Below are 17644 nucleotides of genomic sequence, written 5' to 3'. Positions count from 1 at the left end.
GGAAATTGAAAGAGATAGTTCGTTTTTTAATAGTCGAAAGTAATTGGAGGGCAACTAACACCCCTCCCACGCCCATTATTCCCCCAAACACCTCCAATTCAAAATTTGAGATATCAATTTTGTTCAACGTAGTTGAAAGGTCCGGAAGTTATGTCTTTGAGGATGTCAACCCCCACAGCCCTCAGGGAAAGGGCTATAAGTTATGCCCTGAGTGCATATAAGGTTTATATAGAAAAATTGGTTCATTAAATTGGTAATAAGAAGTTCTAGTGCCCTTTTTAAAATTCAGAGCGATCAGTGGGTGGATACCCCCCCCCCCCACCTCGTATTTTCCCGAAATGCAACTTATAGAAATTTTGGGATGGCCATATGTCTCTCCATGTTGTTTCAGTGTAAATTAACTTTAATAATTAAATGAAACACGGGAAGTTCTTGGACATGGTTCATGGGAACGAAGGTATTCGTAAATGTTTTGGCTAGCCTAATTTACTGCTTTCAGTTATTGTAGAACTATGAAGACTTCCAAACTGAGGAGATATAAAGAGGGTAATTTGTAAGTATATTCAATTTTTTAGGTGGCTAAGACATATAAGTGCGGTACATTTCGCTATGGTCCTCTTCATACTGTGTCAGTAGTCGGAACTGTTCCAGAGGAAGTTGGAGGCTATTTTCCAAAACTATTGAGTCTTTTGGAGCAAAATGTATTTCTACGTCTCGTAAGCATGCTTATTTTATTGCCGTATTTCATGTTCATATGAGACAATAACTAAACTAAGTACACATTTTTGGTGGCAACCCTGTTGAGATTCTAGTGACAATGCGACCTTGAGAAAATTAGTGAATGTGTTTAAAATCGCCAAAAATGTAGAAGAAAGAAAGATAAATAATTGTATACTAAAAACAAATTATCCGATAATTAAATATCTGTCAAAGAAAAAAGAATTGTCTTGTTTGTTCTGCTCATCTCTGATAAGGAACACAAATTTTCTTCTTCAGGCATTAATTTTTAGCAGTTATTTGGAACAGTTTAAATGTCAAAAAATGAATTGCCTCTGGATTTGTAAACTATTAGAGTAAAGTTATTATCTTGTATTTGTTTATGTATTGTATTTGGTATATGTAATTTTATAATGTGGGTGGCCTTGCCAAACTGACTCGACGCTGAGGACGTTTGCAACCTAGTAAAGGATGATCATAGGCAGCGCAATAGCGCTGCCTAAGTAAAGAGCGATGTGGGCACAGGGCATTATATATTTTTTTTTTGGGGGGGGGGGTTAGTCCAGGGCGCTTCGTATCGAAGAAGATGTTTTAGAAAAGGGCTCATTCGATTGGAAATTGAAAGGGCTAGTGCCCTTTTTAATAATTGAAAGTGATTGGAGGGCAACTAACATCCCCCCACGCTCACAATCCCCCCAGACACATCCAATTAAAAATTTTGGGATAGCTATTTTGTAGAAAGTAGATGAGAAGGTCCGGAAATTATGTATTTGAGGATGACAACCCTACAACCCTCAGGGAAAAGGCCGAAAGTTATGCCCTTGAGGCATTAAATAAAAGTTCAAATAGGGATAAACAGGCCCTTGGGGCATATAAGGTTTATATAGAAAGAGTGATCTTATAAAATTTGGAGGGGGCTCATTGGATTGGTAATCGGAGGTACTAGCGCCCTTTTTAAAATTCAGAGTGATCGGAGCGTGGATACCCCCCCCCCCCACCCCCTCTCCCCCATACCTCGTATTTTCCCCAAATGCAGCGTATAGAAATTTTGAGATGGTCATTTGTTGTTGCAGAAACTTCGAAAAAGGCTCCGCTAAAAGGTCATAAATTATGTCTTTGAGGATGAGAACCCCCCGGTGCCCTCGGGGTAAGGGTTGTAAATTACAAGGTTTCTATAGAAAGGGTGGTCGTATAAACTTCGGAGGAGCTCACTGGATTGGTAATCAGAAGTTTTAGTACCCTTTTTCAGATTCAAAGCTATCAGAAGGTGGATACCCCCTCCCCCCAACAGCTCGTATTTTCCCAAAATGCATCTGATAGAAACTTTAAGATGGTTATGTGTTGTTGTAGAAACTTCAAAAAAGGTTCATTCGATTGGATATTGAAAGGGCCTTTTTTAATAATCAAAATCCATTTCAAGGGCAACAAGGCCCCCCCTCATGCCCATCAATTCTCAAAATACATCTAATCAAACTTTTATAGCCATTTGATCAGCGTAGTTGAAAGATCTGGTAATTATGTCTTTGAGGATGACACACACCCTCTTATGCCCCGAGGGCATATAAGGTTTTTATGGAAAGGGCGGTCGCATAAACTCAGGAGAGGGCTTTTTTGATTGAAAATCAGATGTTCTAGTTTAATTTTTAAGAGTCAAAGTGATCGGGGACACCCCCCCCCCCCTGCGTTTTTTTTCCACATATGCAGCTGATAAAATTTTAAATAGCTATTTGTTTAAAAATAATCCAAAGATCATATAATAAGACCTTTGGAGTGGAAAAAATCCCCCAGAGTCTGGGGGTGAGGGTTGTAAGTTATGCCCCAGTGGCATATAAAGTTTTTTATGGAAGCGGTGGTCATGTGAACTTTAGAAGAGGCTCATTTGATTTGAAATGTATAGTTCTAGTCCCTTTTAAAAGTCAAACATGATGGAGAGCAACTACCCCCCACCCTGAAATCCTCTTTTCCCAAAACACATTCAATCCAAATGCGAGATAGCCAATTTGTTACCAATAGTCCAAAATCATGCAACAATGTCTGTAGGGTGGACACAATCCCCCAGAGCCCATGGGCAAGGGTTGTAAGTTATGCCCTTGCATAAAAGGTTTTTATGGAATGGGTGGTTTTATAAACTTTGGATTGGATGTAGCTCATTTTATTGGGAGTCTGAAGTTTTAGTGCCCTTTTTAAGAGTCAAAAGTGAATGGAGGGACTTCAGCCCAGGGCATACAAGGTTTTTATGGAACGGGTAGTTGCATAAACTTTGGATCGGATGGAGCTCATTTGATTGCAAATTGGGCGTTTTAATGCCCTTTTCAAGAGTCAAATGTGCATGGTGGGACGTCAGCCCCCCCCCCCCAAGCCTATCATTCCCCAAAACATCCGATCGGAATTTTAAGAGAGCTATTTTTGTTCAGCATTGTTGAAATGTCCAGTATTGGGGATGTCAACCCCCCCCCCCACAGTCGTCATGACAAGGGGTGTAAGTTAGGCAATTCGTTCATTGTTTAGACATTATATATGTTATTGAGAAAGGTAATTATGTTTGAATTTTACTTTCCAAGAAGACGAAGGATATTCAGGTGAGCCTTTCAGAGAATGTTGAGGGTAGTTTTGAACTAAATCAAAACACGTTATGTGTATACGGATTGTCAAAAGGGTACAACACAGGAATAACTGAGTATATTAATTAGGAAAATTGAGTGATGAGGGAGATGATCAAAAAGGCAATATTTGCATGCTATCAATACTACTGCAACTATCACCACTACTACTACCATACTACTACATTTACAACATTGAAGAGAAGTTTGAACTAAATCAAAAGACGCTATGCGCGTGCACACTTTAAAAATAGTATATCTCAAGAATTGATTTGGGTATTAAGTTAAAACTTTCAGAGAATCATAGGCAGCGCTAGCGCTGCCTAAGTAAAGAACGATGTGGGCACAATGTGTTGTTGTTCTATTTTTTTTTTTTTTCTCCATGCCCGGGCACTTCGTATCGAAGGAGTTGTCGTAGAAAGTTCAAAAAGGGCTCATTCGATTTGACATTGGTGGGGCTCGTGCCCTTTTTAAGATTTGAAAGTGGTTCGTGGGAAACTAGTCCCCCCCCCCACGCCCATCTTTCCCCCAAACATATCCAATCATAATTTTGAGATAGCCATTTTGTTCAGCGTAGTTGATTTCCAGATAGAAAATATCTTTTTGAGGAGGATACTCCCCCACAACCCACGGGGCAAGGGTTTTAAGTTATGCCCTGGGGGCATATAAGGTTTGAAATTCAAAGGGCTAGTACCCTTTTTTAATAGTCGAAAGTGATTGGAGGACAACTAGCACCCCCCCCCCCCCCCCCACGCCCATCATTCCACCAAACACATCCGATCAAAATTTTGAGATAGCCATTTTGGGGAGGACACTCCCCCACAACCCTCGGGGCAAGGATTTTAAGTTATGCCCTGGGGGCATAGAAGGTTTTTATAGAAGGTGTCGTCGTAGAAACGTCAAAAAAGGTTCATTCGATTGGAAATTCAAAGGGCTAGTGCCTGTTTTAATAGTCGAAAGTGATTGGAGGGCAACTAGCCCGTCCCCCCGCCCATCATTCCCCCAAACACAGCCAATCAAAATTTTGAGATAGCCATTTTGTCCAGTGTAGTTGGTTACCAGATAGAAAATGTCTCTTTGAGGAGAACACTTCTCTACTACCCTCGGGGCAAGGGTTTTAAATTATGCCCTGGGGTATATAAGGTTTTTATAGAATGCGTTGTCGTAGAAACTTCAAGAAAGGTTAATTCGATTTGAAATTAAAATGGCTAGTACCCTTTTCTAATAGTCTAAAGTGATTGGACGGCAACTAGCCCCCCCACGCCCTGCATTTCCCCAAACACATACCCTCATTATTTTGATTCAACTATTCCGTCCTGAGCTGAGGATTTCAAGTTAGAAACTATGATGTTAAAAAGGAAATTCCCTCACAGCCCTAATGGTCCCAGTGGTAAGTCATACAATGGGGGCATACAAAGTTTTTATAGACGGTATTGTCATAGAAGGCGTTATCGTTTACTATGCGCCAGTTGATCGAGAAGACGCGGGAGTTCCACCAAAAAGCGTACATCGCGTTTGTGGACTTTAAGGCTGCCTTCGATTCTGTTGATCGCCGTTCACTTTGGCTGATACTAAGAACTACGTGTCTACCCAAGAAATATTGCTCACTCTTTGAAAAGCTGTATGAGGATACGGAAAGCTGCGTGCAAGTAAATGGAAGACGCAGTCCCACCTTCCCGGTGAAGACTGGCGTGCGGCAAGGTTGCACCGCCGCTCCCGAGCTTGTCAACTGTGTCATAGACCATGTTATGGCCAGCACGATAAATCGCCTTCAATTTGGTCTTCAGTTCGGAGACCGGGTACTCTCTGATGCTGACTACTCCAACGACTTAGCGCGAGGTGCGAGCACCATTAATAATATGACGGATACTCTCCATGTACAATCTGAAGAAGCCTTGAAAGCTGTATTGACGATCAACTGGCAGAAATACAAAGTTATGCTCTTTCAGACCTCCGCGTCCCGATATACTGTAATTTAAGTCAACATCGGAAGCACCCGATTCGATGTGGTTGAAGGAATTTTGTTCTGGCATTGGGAAGGCATAGGGGTTTTGCTCCCAAGTTATGTTAATTTTTGCTCGTTTTGAGTTTGACTCGGTTAATTATTGAAATTTCTGTTCGTTTAGGCTTCATTTATTTATCAATGCCGATTTGTGGTAGTTTCACGCTAGATAAATTATTTGATTTTATTTTTGATCATTTTTGTTTAATGGAGTTCTTTACTTTTCTTTGAATAACTAATTTTGTGGAAAAAGTTTTTTTAATTAATACTTAAAAGGGGAAGATCATCTCACTCAAAGTAAATATGTGCACACTACTGCTAATATCACTATTACTACTATTACCACATTTACTACTACTACTACTTCTATTGCAACTACTTGTATGGCTAAGAGCATTGACATGAAAATTTCAAGAAGTGCATGAACATACCGGTTATTAAAAGGACATATCAGCAATGTCATAGAAATGGTTAATTGTATTAAATTGGAACTTCCAGGATTTGATGAGACTACTCAAGATGAGTTCAACTGACCAAATTGCAATAGGTTAATGCTACTACTGCTAGCAGTACTACCGCTATTCAATACTATTACTAGTAATATGAATACTACTATTGTGACTACTATTACAACTATGCCTAAGGGCATGAAGGTGAAATTTTAAGGGGGAAGATGAACTGAATCAGAATACGCTTTCTGTATGCAGGTTGTCAAAAGGGTGTAACAGCAATATCTTAGGAACAGTTTGGTGTGTGAAGTTGAAACTAACAGTGATTGTTGTGACAGATCTTGAACTAACCAACAGAAATATTTGCATCCTAATACTACTGCTTCTACTCATACTGCTGTTACTATTTTTACTACTTCTGTTACTACTGCTGACACTAAAGCTTAGGCTACTACAATTAATTCTACAGCTACTACTAGTGCTAGTGCTATTAAAACCAAGGATATTAAGGCGAAAAATTTTGGATATATAGAAACTATATGGAACTAAACCGAAACATACTATGCCCACACAGGTTGTCAAGTGGCCACATCAGAAATTCTTCAGGAATGGTTGATTTTATGTATTAAGCTGAAAATCTCAGCGTGTGTTGAAGAAACCAAAGGTGCTATGCGCATACTGCTGCTAATGATGATACAATTATTGCTACCACGCAAACTAAGGGTATTGAGGGGAAGCTTTTAAGGAATATTTAGGCGGATATGTTTGTGGTATTTAGCCACCAGTGTTATACCGGTAGGCCACAACGCCACTGGCGTGGTAATATACAGGTGTCACCACTTATTGGAGGGGGAAGCCCCGGCCCCAAATTATAATGGGATGCCCGCGTCTACCACACCGGTTCTGCTAATATCGGGTTTGGTACTACCCTATTTACAGTATATCCTGTCCCAGGGTATGATAACGCGATCAACTGGTCAAATGGCCACATTCTAAAGCTAAATGTACCCGCCTTGGGTTATGGCTAGAAAATCTCTAACTCTCTCCTTGGAGGTAACAACTCCCACTGTCAATATAATAATGACGGTATCTCGTAACTCTATTCCTACCCTGCCTGGGTTATGGAAACTAGTAGGCTACAGTTTGCAGAAAATACCTTACTTGTATTCTTCCAAATGGTCACAATAATAACACAAAAATATGTTTCCCCGCGTGGGGTCTAAACGCAGACTAAATCAAAAATAATATTCTGTACACAACTGTTCATAGGGGTGGACCTTCGCTTGGCCCAGCCAATTATCTCAATCCCCATTCATAACCAATTCTATCTTCCCAGTCCTATTATTCAATGACTCAAACCAGGAAGTACAAAACTAGAATTTACTTCAAAGCTTACTTACTGCAACACGACTATAGCTTAGCAACGAGACTTTTAAATTGTCATCGTAAATTATACAATAGGCAAATTTAAAAAAAAATGTAATTAAAACGAAAACAGGTCATTTATCTGAAAGGAAAAGAAACAGGGATGGAACCCCAACACCTCCCCCCGTAGGATAAATGACCGCCCACGCGCTACCGGTCGCCTTCAGAAGCTATAAAATGAAATTAAAAAATACTGTTATTTTCAGGATTCAAAATTGATGAAAAAGTTTCTCCAACATACAAATAGCAACTCATACTATGGATTCTTATAGAAAAAAACTGAAAAGATATAAAATACTATTTTGTCCATGAAAAAAGCTATATCAGTAAAAAACGAACAGAAAATAATTTAAAAATATTTTTCCACAAATCAAGTTTTTCAAAGAAAAGTAAAGAGCTCAATTAAGCCATGAATGAGCAATAATAAAGTCAAATAAAGTGAAAAAAAACAACAACAAAAAACAAATGATCATGGATTGTCAGTTTAATTGGCATATATTGACGTTTATTCCTTAAAGTTTTGTTAATTTTCATTTCTGAAATTAAGAAAAGTGAAAACATTTCAAATGTATTTTGTTTTCAGTAAAGCGCGAATTGTGTTGTAGTCTTGAGAAGGCATGGGGGTTATCAGCCCTAGTCATGTTAAGTTTTGTTCGTTTTGAGCTTGACTCGGCTATTTGTAATTTCTGTTCGTTTTGAGTTTCGTTTATTTATTGATAGTGATTTGTGGCAGTTTTATGCTTTGAAGATTATTTGACTTTATTTTTGCTCATTCCATGGCAATACAAAATGAAAAGTTCAACTCTTATTATTTAAAGCTGCAGAACAAAAGCATTACACAAATTACAAAAATATTTTCCTGTGCTCCACTGCCAGCCTTATAAATCACGCGATCAAACACTCATCACTCATGGTAATCACTTGACATCTTTCATCTAGCGCATTATATCACACATAGGCAAAAGCAAGGACCACCCTGTCATTTCTTTCTTGTCCCAAGGGCTAACTCCTGCTTTCTTAAATATATATATATATATATAAATATATATATATATATATATATATATATATATATATATATATATATATATATATATATATATATATATATATATATATATATATATAAATATTATACTTAAAGTCAATATATATATATATATATATATATATATATATATATATATATATATATATATATATATATATATATATATATATATATATATATATATATATATATATATATATATATATATATATATATATATATATACATATATATATATATATATATATATATATATATATATATATATATATATATATATATATATATATATATATATATATATATATATATATATATATATATATATATGTATATATATATATATATATATATATATATATATATATATATATATATATATATATATATATATATATATATATATATATATATATGTATATATATATATGTATATATATGTATGTGTATATATGTATGTATATATATATGTATATATATGTATATATATATATATATATATATATATATATATATATATATATATATATATATATATATATATATATATATATATATATATATATATATATATATATATATATATATATATATATATATTTATAGTATATATATATATGTGTATATATTATATATGTATATATATATGTATATATATATATATATATATATATATATATATATATATATATATATATATATATATATATATATATATATATATATATATATATATATATATATATATATATATATATATATAAAATTAATTTGTCCAACAATCCCGGAAAAGAAGTTTGTTAAGCAAATGTCAAGAAATAAAGTCCTATATTTATTCAAGCTCAAAATGACCAGAAATGACTTTTATATAAGTGAAACCCAAAACGAACAGAAATTAAAATAAATGATTACATGCCACAAAAAGAAAACATATAATAATATAGACTAAAGCTTAAAACGTGTAAAAATTAAATTATATAGATAAGATAATATAAGATTTATTGCAAAAAGCCTGTGGGCCATAGCAAAACATAATACAGTCTACAAACAAAGCTCAGGAACAAAATACAACTTAAGATAATACAAATCAAAAAAGATAAAAGAACAACAAACGACAAAACAGAAACACACCAAGGTTCAACATTTTAACCAACAAACACTAGTCATAATAAAATTCAAATCCTAAAAACAGCAACAGGCTATCCCTTCAAACATGATTCCCTATGTTTAATCCCTATCTTCAATATATTGAAGTCCAACTTAAAGCGAATAAAAATTACAACAAACAGGAATTTGGCCACTGCTCCTTCCCCCTCCTCAAAGCTTAAAAGTTCTAAAGCCTATTGCGTCATTTACGTTTTATTGAAAAAAATTTGTATTGTAAACAGTGTGCTTTGTTTTTGAAAACATCGACGACTACAAAAAACTAATTTGCTATAGGAATCAAGATGGTGGAAAGAACTAATGAAAATAAACTGAATATTTAATTTATAATGATATTGATCCCTGGAAAATCAGCAATTCAATTTTCATTTTTTTTCAAAGTTATAAACGTAAAAGAATGTGTCTAAAAGGTATTGTTTTCAGTAAATTGCATACAAGGCATAGCTATTAGACCTTTTGACTAAATTTGAACAAAAGGGGTTTTTCAAAATTATGATCAGTGTTGAGGGGAGGAGACATCTAAAAAGGGCATGGGGTTAGTTGCCCTCTGATCGCTCTTCAATATACACTGAAACTTTCAGCTTAATAACATCAGTCGTTGATTTAATATTGCTGATATTCGCTTTTGACAACCAGCGTGCATATAGTGTGTTTTGATTGTATTCAGCATCCCTTGAACATTTCCTTAGTTATACCTCAATAGCCTAAGCTGTTTGGAGACCCGGGATCAAAAATGCCCCCTTTTCTAAATAAAAAGCCTCATATGTTAACAATGAGCAACTTGCATAAATTACAACACTGTTTGATCGGATCTGTTTGGGGAAAGAAGGGTATGGGATGGGGGCTTTTTATCATCCGATCAGTTTTGACTCAAGTTATACCTCAATAGCCAAAGCTTTTTGGAGACCCGGGATCAAAAATGCCCCCTTTTCTAAATAAAATACCTTATATGTTAACAATGGGCAACTTGCATAAATTACAACACTTGCCTTGGGGAATTGGGAGATTTGGTCAAGTCCGGAGGCATAGTTATTTGACCTTTGGACTATTTTGAACAAAATGGCTAACTCAAAATATTGATCGGATCTGTTTGGGGAAAGAAGGGTATGGGATGGGGGCTTTTTATCATCCAATCACTTTTGACTCTTAAAAAGCCACTAGAACTTTCAATTTCCAATCGAATGAATCTGCTTCGAAGTTTATTCGATCACCACTTCCATATGAAGTGACTGGAAAAAAGACATCAAAATCATTATGGCTCTTTACTATATGCAATGCTAGAGCGTTACCTCTGATAAAATAATTGAGAACATGATAGTCAATATTTGAATTCAAATTCTGTATGAAATACGATAAAAAGACAACTAGGTTAGTCAAATTAAAAAAAACAACAACAAAAAACAGATACAATAATTACTAGATGAAAAAAAAAAACATTATCGATTTAGCTATGGTGTTTAAAACAAAAGGATATCGTCTAGGGCCATTGACAGGGGGGGGGCAAGGACTAACCTGCTAAAAACGGTTTAAAACAGAAGAAGCTATAAAAATCTGTATCTACTGTTCCATTTTACAATCAATTGGAGTTATAGTGAGGATGTTATGGCCTTTCTAAAGAGTATTTGTGATTTATTCATTGAATATTTATCTGACTTGTATGTTTTTGCTTGCTATACTTAACTTTACGGATTTTATAGACTATGCCTTGGGGTTCTCTATCATCAGTGCCAATGGAAAATCCTATGGAATCCAACGACGGCCCAATTCTATGGATTCGTCCTGGTGAACAAATGATACCCACCGGAGAGACAGGCAAATCTCCTTTCAAGCGGAAAAGGTGGGTACAAATCTACCATTAGCAATTGTTTTAATAATCATTTCAAATTCCGTATTGTTTAGCACTGAGGCTCCCAAATGAGAGTAAATATGCCTAAGGGGGGGGGGGGAATAAAAAATTTCTAGAAACAACTTTTTTACATTTTTATATAATCACATGATATGGTACATTTTCAAAAATGTCTAAGAAAAAATCGTGTATCTTGTACTAATTGGGTATAATTCAGTGCTATACGAGTTGTATGGGCTGAAATCCTTGAAAAACGTTGGAAATCCCTGGTTTAATGAAAAAAAAAGTTATAATGTCCCAAGCGTTTTGAAAATCCTTTAAAGCACAATAAATTTCACAATTAAATTACAATTACTCACAATTAAAGATGGTATTAGAAAATTTACTTACGTTGAGATGTAAAATTTATGAAGATGGTTTTTCTGGAGCCTGAAATTAGCATAGGGTCACGGGCTAATAAGTATAGAACAAGGGACGCTGCATAATAGAGTTACTTCTTACCAACCCTCCTATATTTGGAAGTGGGTCTGAGCAAGTGCCTTACTGGTATATAGTATTTAAAGTAATTAACATTTATACAAAGGATGTCTTGAGATGGCGGAGTGAGATTGACTTTGCTTTGTAATATGGGACCTGGAGTTCGATCTCAGCTGTAGCGATCCTCCATAGGGCCATGAATTTGTTTCAGGGGTGAGACTACTCTAAAGTATCCAAATCCAAAGAAGAAGTATAAAAAGATTCATCTCATAATAGTGAAAAGGAATGAAAATTGCAAAAAAAAAAAAAAAAAATTCAGTATAATGCTAGGAAGAAAGTTGGATATCCAAATAATGTATAGTTTGGATTAGATTAAGCATAGACTATTTACAGATATTTTTGTAATCTTGTTTTTGCAGTTTTCTGTCTATTTTCACCACTGCGGCCTATTCCTTGCTATTACCCTGGTCAACAACTAGCAATGTAATATATAGTTGTTCAAATATTTGCTATATTTACAACTGGCATTGGCTATTACGCTGATAGTGTTGTTTTGGTTTTGACTGTTTTTCATTTGTGCTATTTCTTGGATATTAATGTTGGTTTAGGGATAGTTTTTCTTGATGCTGGAACAAATATGTCAGAGCATGCCCTAATGGAAGTGTATTTTGTTCTAGTATTAATGAAAATAGCAGTTCTTTCTGTTACCTTTAAAATACTCTGACGCTTTTATTTTGTATTTTGCTCAAGCCTTGACGATCATTTTATAATAAGCATTCCAGTAAGTACCAGCGTCGCCCACACTTTGAGATAAACTATACCAGTTTTCCGACCAAAATTGTACCACAAGAGATTAATTTTTACCATATGAATGGTAGGTTGAAAATTTGCCGCTTGCGTCGCCTTGCGACGCTCGCCGGCAGTTGTGTTTAACTGATTTCGCTGAAAACTGAGAAAAAGTTCTAGGGCAAGAGCAGGAAAAATAATCCCAAGGCAATAGCAACCTCATAGCTTGAAATATGAAAAATACTTCCGTAGACTTTCTCAGCTTAGCAAAATAGCAGTCCCAGACCGCTAAAAGTATTTTAGATGAAAGTTTCAGTAAAATTTTCTGAAACCATTCGCAAAGCTGATTGTTGGGGTTAATCCCTTCTTTCGATATTTTGGGCATTAAGGTGAATAATCGATAAAGTAAGAAGGTCAATAATGTAGTGTCGATAACTTATAATTCACTTTCAGGATGGGCAACGAGCGCCAGAAGCTACAAACAAAACATATCAGCAATCACGCCATGAAAGTGGCTAACACCACAGATTCCCATGGGTCCACGGATTAGGCTACCCACCGGTGAGTTACGTGGCTGGTGAGCGAAAGTTCGCTTAGCAGCCGCGGAAGTGTGTGGGAGAACAAATAGGCTTAAAGTGAAAGGCCCGAGCAGAGGAAACTTTGACCCATTGTCTTCTTTTTGCTTGTAAACCCGATTCCAAAACACGGCTGGATCTGATTCAGAGCTAAAGGGTAATATTTTCCACTTTTGGACGATATCTTCCAGGTACTTGTCACTGAATCAATTCGGAAACTGAGCCAGAAGCGGTGCTAGGTTTGGCTGATTATACTCTACTCCCATAGCGTAGCGTGAATGAAGCCTATCGAAGTTTCTTACGGATGAATACCTGCGGCCCCCACGTCCTTGACATCGACGTATTGGTTGGTGTCATGTGGGTTTATGAGGCTGAAATCACTTTCTTTGGTATAACTAGGCAACAAAAAGTGGAATTCTGTTGTCTTGTACACTTTAGAAACACTACTATAGGCAAGATGAATATGGGTGTCTCCTGACTGAGATTGCTTGTTTAGGTCGTTGATATACTTCAAAATATACGCCATGAAGGCAAAGTAAGCCTTGAAAACCGGTGACAACGGATTTTTCAGTATGACAATGGCCTTCCCCGGCTTATTGGCCTCTTTAAGACTTTGCACGGAAGAATAAAGTCAAGCAATCCCACTGCTCCAAATATCGAGCTACAACGGCTTGTCTAGACAACCATCGAGTTGCTATATGTCTCAAAATTTACTTGCAATTCTAAAATCTCGCTGGCCCGTTTTGGGCTGCGACAAATATAGCCGTATACATACTGACAAAAATCTTCAACTTCTTTTTGCAGTTGTTTGCCGGCAGCAGAAGCACATAGTTGAATGGAATGGCATGAACGATCAAGTACAAATAAACTTGGGCAGTCTTCTGATAGCTTCGCCTGCACACCACCTTGCTCCCCCATCATAGCCAAGGCATTGCCTGTGGCAAATCCTGTTAGGTTTGCCTTTGGAACTCCAATTTCTTGAAAAAGTAGTTCAGTTATGGCCCGGTAAATATCTTCGGCTGTGCATTGCTCAACTTCTATAAGTCACAAGAAGGAGTTTCTTACAAAAAAGCTGTCTTTTCGATCAGCAACATTCGGTTGGAGATGTCAAACTACTGTAATCAAGCTGTTTTTGTTACTCAATTCTGGTCTATCAACTATTATCGAGAATTTCTGCTTCTTGATGATTTCGCACAGATCTCTGAAACCCACTTCGCCAATAACATCGTTCACGACTTCTGAACGACGTTAAAATTTGGATTGTACCAAAACATTTTCAAATGTACCGCATTGTACCAGGGCCTCTAAATTATACCAAAACGGTACCACCCTGGGCTCACAAAAGCTTTGTTTTGTACTAAAAAAGGATGCTTTACATTTTTGTATTTATGATCAGTTGGCTAATTTATAATCAGTTGGCTAAAAAACTTACGTGGCTTCTCCTAAAATCCAAAACTGGTTTTTGCTTTCTACTCAGTCTCGAGTGTCGTTTATTACGTTTTTGCCGTTTTGTGTTGAAGAGACCATAGACCTAAATGACACTTAAACAAGAGACTGAAGGATTTTAGCATTGCCCTCGCCCTCTTATTGAACATTGAAATTTTTTCAAAAGGTTCTTATATTTTTCCCTATAATTGCTAAATTTCTACCTTTTTATGTGAGCTTTGAACTTAGAAGATAAGTGTTTTGGGGATTGGAAAGTACACTTTAGCAGGAGGGAACGAAGCCTTCGGCAAATGACCCCCAACTCTTCCCTGGAATAGCAAGATTAATTCTGTTAATTCTGATATTTTCCGTTTAATTTACCAAGTTTTTATTTTTTTCTGTAAGCAGTGAACTTAGAACGATGGCATCTGGTAGGTTCTAAATGACTCTTGAGCAGGATTGGAAGGGATCTTCGGCAAATATCCCACCAAAATATCCATAGAGATTGGATTACAATAAATAGTTGTATATTCCATAATTTTTTTTCTCTAAATTATGAACTTAAAAGTTATTTATTTTTGGGGGGTTTGGAAAGAAAGGAGAAGGGTGCCTTTGACAAAATTCCCCCCTCTCCCATAGATTTTCGAAGTTTCTGCAATACATGTTTATAGTTTCCATATAATTTGTTAATTTTGATGTTCTTAGAGGATATTGTGTTTTGAAAATGTATATTTTATCCCAAAATACCTATACTCTTGCAGATTTTGACTTCTTTCATGTATAAAACTTCCTAGGAGGACGGGGTTCCCCACTGTAATTGTAATAATTCCCTTAAATTCAGAAAATTATGTGAACCTGAAAATAGTTTGGTTGCAAGATTCATATTGCTTGTCTAAATCGCTGTTCTCTACTACTTCCTTAAACTCATCCTGTTTGAGCTAAGGGTTTGGTAAACCTGTCTTTGGCGAACCGTCCCGTTTTTGCGACTGGTAAATGATAAATTTAATATCTACGCATCAATTGAGCATATTGTGTTCATATTTTGAACCTCACTGGTTTTTCATGGGAAAAATGAAGCTTTCACTATAAATCACCATGGGAAAGATGAAGCTTTCACTCTCACTCAATGTATCATATCACTTTGAAGACAAAGAGGGTACCTTTTACCTTGTTATGAGGCTCTCTATGGCTCCTATAATAAAAAAAGCTTCTTCTGAAACAACCTTGTCACTCTCGTCCGAAATTGGGATTTTTGCACTGGTCTCCTTTCAGTACGGATGGGGCGACATGTCGACAAAATAATACTTTCGTTTATTTATCTGTTGCACAGAACAGTGATGATGCCAAAGCACACGCTGCAAATCATATTGCGATTTTTAGTTTTATCATTTTTAACATAAGAATTTTGAATTTCCTATTTTGTCGTTTTTCTTTTAGTCGTGGTGCAAACGAATTACGGAATCTCCAGTATTTGCCCAGAACTACTGAAGCTAGAGAAATTTTCTTTGAAGACAGAACGCGTGCCCATGCTGACCACGTTGGATATGGACCAGATCGACAAACAACAGGAGCAGTTGGTAAGCAATCTCTTCATAATCTTCATAATTTTGAAAATTGGGCTTAAGATTATGGAAAGAATTAAGAAATTCTATTGCCTTCATTCACGGACCCTAGGGAGGGTGGGGGTAAATGTATGTTTTAAAATTTGGGGGAGAGGTATGGTTGAAGTTTGTCGTTTTTTTTTCAATGACAATAGTAAAAAAGGCATTTTTCAATGAAAATACCCTCAGAAAAAGGTATTTATTTAAAACTTGGGGGAGAGGGTAAAATGAAATTATGGGATACATGCTCCCCCCTCCTCCTCCAATTGGCGCTACTGTGGGAAACAAGAAGGTTTTGAAGATTAAATTGAATTAAAACTAGTCAAGACTCTGAGTGATGAGGAGGCTCTTTATTCTTCAAAACACTTTCTGTAACTGAAAGCTGATGTGCAAAATCTTTATTGAATATTAGGGAGATCGAAGTACATTTTTAGGGGGGGGGGGCAACTTTAATATAAAAAGCCGTGTCATCGAGATTTCTGCAACATGGTAAACCCGTGTTTTTTAATTTGTGGGCTATGTACTGGTGATGGTCTGTAGGTATTTTCTAGGACTGGCAGTTGGAAAGCTACTCTCGTCTCACCTTTTATAGGTATCTTCTACTACTTACTACATATATTACCTACCTCTTTGCTGATTGCTCCCTGTTCTTTGTGATGTGTAAATCTATCTGTGAACTTCCTATCGTTTTTCACCACACAAATAGTTGCCAAATGTCGTCCTTTTACTCTCAAATTTTGAGTTTTGTCTGAATGACAAAAGGCTACTATCCTAGCTACAGTGATTTCGTATAAAGGCCTAGTAAAAAAAAAATGTGTCGCCAAATACTGGATCTTGAGATAATAATTTATTAATGACTCTAGACTTCATGGTATTTTTCTTTTGAATTAACTGTACCTTATACCATTTGTTTCCTTACCATTCTGTTTCCCTTCCGATCAAATAAATTTTAAAACCGTTCGCTATCCTCAAGTAGGCTACAGAGCCCGCGCTTGAGATTCAGTTAGTGTATTTGTATATTTGATCTATTTAAAAATGTAAATATTGCAAATATCTGAGATAATGGGACCAGTTGCTGGTTTCGAAAAAAAAGAGAAGGAAAAAAAAAACTTTTCTACTGAACCCTTGTAAATTGGAATCATGTGATCTTTGTTATTCCTTTTCTCTTAGGTAATGATAAGTCAAAACGTAACCTTACATACAACCTTTACCACATAGAAAGATGTATAGAAGACGCAGCAAGAGCGAGCAGAGGGACCCTATTAGAGAATAATGCTATATAAAACTTATTAGAGAATAGTCTCTGATAAACAAGGAAGAAAGTCATGAAGTAATGCGATTTAGTGTTACCCATCAAAATTACAAAGCTAATTATACAATCTAAAAAAAATTGTTGTCTTTATTTTATTTATCTTTTATTTTTATATTAAAGATAGAATAAAAGACTATCGAAGATAGAAGACCTACTTTACCCGAGGAACACGCTAGATTTATTTTTCGAAATTTTTCTTCAATTCTGGCGTATA

At 35.9% G+C, this 17644-nt stretch overlaps 1 protein-coding gene across 2 annotated transcripts in view; it reads left to right on the top strand.

Moving 5' to 3' along the window:
• The window catches only part of LOC148954064 (uncharacterized), a 64864-nt gene that overhangs the window by 35497 nt on the left and 11723 nt on the right, over positions 1–17644 (top strand). For both annotated transcript variants that reach the window (XM_089085778.1, XM_089085780.1), the window contains exons 4-6: positions 576–716; positions 11106–11245; positions 15955–16094. In XM_089085778.1, coding sequence (XP_088941904.1) covers positions 576–716; positions 11106–11245; positions 15955–16094 — 421 coding nt within the window. The remainder of the gene's footprint in view (positions 1–575; positions 717–11105; positions 11246–15954; positions 16095–17644) is intronic.

Source organism: Artemia sp. Qi Xiang Cuo, chromosome 3 (assembly GCF_049724085.1).
Source record: "Artemia sp. Qi Xiang Cuo chromosome 3, ASM4972408v1, whole genome shotgun sequence".
Classification (NCBI taxonomy): Eukaryota; Metazoa; Arthropoda; class Branchiopoda; order Anostraca; family Artemiidae; genus Artemia; species Artemia sp. Qi Xiang Cuo.
This window is presented reverse-complemented; position numbering and strand designations above follow the sequence as displayed.